At 57.5% G+C, this 3,285-nt stretch overlaps 1 protein-coding gene across 1 annotated transcript in view; it reads right to left on the bottom strand.

Annotated features, from left to right (window-relative positions):
* DFNB31 (deafness, autosomal recessive 31) overlaps positions 1-3,285 on the bottom strand; it is a 90,084-nt gene that overhangs the window by 11,901 nt on the left and 74,898 nt on the right. Inside the window, 3 exon segments of the mRNA XM_009888092.1 lie at positions 817-849; positions 2,673-2,885; positions 3,213-3,278. Of these exon segments, the coding sequence (XP_009886394.1) occupies positions 817-849; positions 2,673-2,885; positions 3,213-3,278 (312 nt within the window).

The following is a 3,285-nucleotide window of genomic DNA, read 5'->3' as shown; positions in this document are numbered from 1 at the left end:
CCAACCGAGCGCTCCGTTATGACAGAGGGATTTCTGAGGCTCTCCCCCGATCCGTGTCCAGCCCCTCTAAACTCCGTGCGAGGATTTCTCCGAGGCTGAACAGGCACAACGCGAGTACACCCCCCGCTCCTGCACTGCAGCACAGATTTTTACAGACCCAAAGGCCCGTAAGGAAAATTCTCCCCCATCCCTGAGGATGCGTGATGGGATGGGACCAGCCTACTGGTATTTAGCCAGGGTGCCCGTACAGCGACAGCACAGCAGCAGGTAGAGCGGTCCGGGGTCCAGCAGGCATCGATGCTGCTGGGCCTTCTAAAAACTCTAAAATCTCATCTCGAGATTCAAGATTTACAAGAAGTGATGGTGACACTTAGGCAGACACACATCATCCATGGGTGGCACCGTCAAACACGGCTTTGTCTCATCTCCGAGTATCCTTCAAGCATCCCATAACAGAATCCTTCTTTACAGGGCAGGTCCTCATCAGCCCTGAGCTGTCGGTGGCACTCGGGGCTTTAGTGCCCTGGGGACACCGGTACCAGCTGGGGCTGGTTGAGGGCTGAGTCTCGTCCGCAGCGCGGCACTGAGCCCTGCAGCCGTGCCGGGGAAAGGGACTCGGGGCTGGCTCAGCGGAGCCACGGGAAGGAAAGGCAGAGAGGGGTGACAGCAGGCGGCTGTTCACGTGGCTGAGCGGCATGCTGGCCCCCGGACGGCTTGTCCCCCGCCTCCCGCCCGACGCACACTCGCACGCGCTCGCAACACGTCTACTATGGCAACCGCAGCACTCGAGCTCCCCGTCTCGCTGACGGGCCCTACCTCCATCAGGTCTATCAGCCACAAGAGTCGCTCCTGGGGACGTGCGAGGGGAAAAGCGGATTAAAACAAGCACAAAAACGAAAACATCACATCAGGGAGGATGCAGAACAAATGAGCCAGACAAGCAAATCCCGGCACAACGCATCCCTCCTCCCCCCAAAAAACCCCCACCCTGCAGAATCCGCATCCAGCTGCACCCAGTGCCGCATGTGAAGGCTGAAATGAGCCACCTCCTGCCAGCGGTGCTGGGGATGGGAACAGCAGTGGGGGCAAACCAGTCTGGGGGCTCTGCCCCTCTTCTCTCCCTCCTGCTAGCTGGGACAAGCTCCCATCCACCACGAGCCAATGCTCTTTGCTTGGCAGTTGTTTGAGCAAGCAGTGGTGACAACCATCTCAAGCGTCAGTGTTCAAGCACCCGAGGCAGAGCTCGGAGGGGCGTATGTTCTCGTGCCCATGGAAAGAGGTGCCACACTGCCAGGGAGGACCTGCAGTGTGACCGAGGGACACATATTCTTGAAGGAAGCTCTTCAAACAGTGGTGCCCACTTCCATCTCTATGCCAGAACAACACCCCGGTCTCCCTCCCCGACCTCTGGGCTCGTGTGCCAGGTGGGGCTGTGCCACCGCTCAAACACCAGGACAAGCAGCGATGCTTGGCACGCGGTGTCACGGAGAGCCGGAGGGAGAGCACGGTGCACCCGGAGGAAGCGGTACAGCCCCAGGCACGGGGATGGCATGAGAACAGGGCGTCACGCTCAGCGCACAAATCCCGGCAGACCTGTGTCAGCTCTCCAATATTTCAGAAAGACTTTCCCGTTAGGTCTTCAGAGAGCAGAGCAAAACTTGCTTTGTTTATCCTGATCCAAAAGGATCTCACCTTAATCCATCCTGAACGGAGCAGATGGCTTTCCTATGGGTATTTGTGAAGTGGAGGGGACAAAAGCCCAGCTCTGATGCTTTGAAACTCTCCGAGGCCTCTGGGGAAGCTGGACCAAACCGCGTAGGCAGGCACAGCCCCAGGAACCCCCCCGCCGGCTCTCGCCTGGGCCCTCCGCAGCACAATCCCACTCGCCCCGGCCGTGGGCTGGTTTGCTTGCCGTCAAACTTGCAGAAAGCCCATTGTCACCCGTTCTTTTCATGAAGGTTTTAATTTCCAAGGTTGCTAATGCATTTATGATGAAAGGCATTTTTTACGGCTAGGAAAATAATTTTGGGACTGCGTGCCTGCACACTCCGAGGTGATTACGATAACTTAATTAGACGGTGCGTGCAATGATGGCCTGGCAGAGGGACGTGGGAGTGCTGCCGCTTAATGCTGCGGAGTGGGCAGGGGCTGGGAGAGGATGCAGCTGGTCTGGCCGCCGCGGTCCCCGCTGGGACAGGGACAGGCAGCCAGCGTCTTTAAGGAGGTGATTTAAAAGCGACAGCCAGAGCTGGTGAACAGCGGCAGGCACGGGGCGGCAGGGACACAGCCGCTGAGATTTCTGCGTGGCCGCAGCTCGCGTTGCGGAGTGGAGGTCCTGGAAGGGAGGCAGACTTTGTCCTCCCTCGCTGGGGACAAAGTGACACTTAGCAGCATGCCCAGCCCCCACGCAGAGGACAGTCGCATCTCAGCCTCAGGGGTAAAGAGATACCAAACACGAGTCATGGCATCACCTTATTGCACCTACAAATCACGCTATTGCACCCAGCCTGAAAGGGAAAAAAAAAAAGCTTTGGGGGAATCCATGGGGGAAAGGGACTGAACAGGGGTTCCTGCGGGGTGAAATGCCTTTAGCGCACTCCAGGGAGGTGGGTTTGTTGCAGGGCTGCCAGTACCAAGCGTTGAAAGACAAAGGAACAGCCAGAGGGACTCACCCGGGCTGAGCTGACGGTTGTGGCAGTGAAGTGACTGCTGGAGGAAGAGACGGTGTCGCTGTAGGACATCATAGAGTAGGAGTCGGTGCCGATGCTGGGCCCCGAGGGCTGTCGAGCCTTCATGGACTCAATCTCTCTCTTCAGCACCAGGTTGTCGAAGCGGTCGAGGTCTTGCGGGGAGATCACACCCCGCACCTCTGAAAGCAGTGAGAACTGGGCCAGGCAGACAGACAACCAAAGAGAGGTTGGAGCAGGACCATATTCCTGGGAAGGTGAAGACCCATCCTCCCACACTGTTCAACAGCAGTAACGAGATGTACTGGCAGGTAACGCACCAGATTTGGTCCTAAACTTTACCAGAAGCTCCTCCGGCACTGAACACCAGCCTGTATCCCCCATAATGTCCTACATCTACATTTTGCTTTCATCCCCTTACCCTTGACCCTGAGAACTTTGGAGGCACTGAGCCACACTGTGACAATGGCTCTGCTCAGTCCACCGGGTACAAGAAACCGTCCCTGACCTCGGTGAGGGCCTCACCTTAGCGTGCGTGTTGAGTAGTTCGAAGAGTGCCATGACCAGAGCATCCACGGAGATGTTGCCTTCCTTATAC

The sequence above is a fragment of the Charadrius vociferus genome, unplaced genomic scaffold (genome assembly GCF_000708025.1).
Source record: "Charadrius vociferus isolate BGI_N301 unplaced genomic scaffold, ASM70802v2 scaffold56, whole genome shotgun sequence".
NCBI lineage: Eukaryota > Metazoa > Chordata > Aves > Charadriiformes > Charadriidae > Charadrius > Charadrius vociferus.
This window is presented reverse-complemented; position numbering and strand designations above follow the sequence as displayed.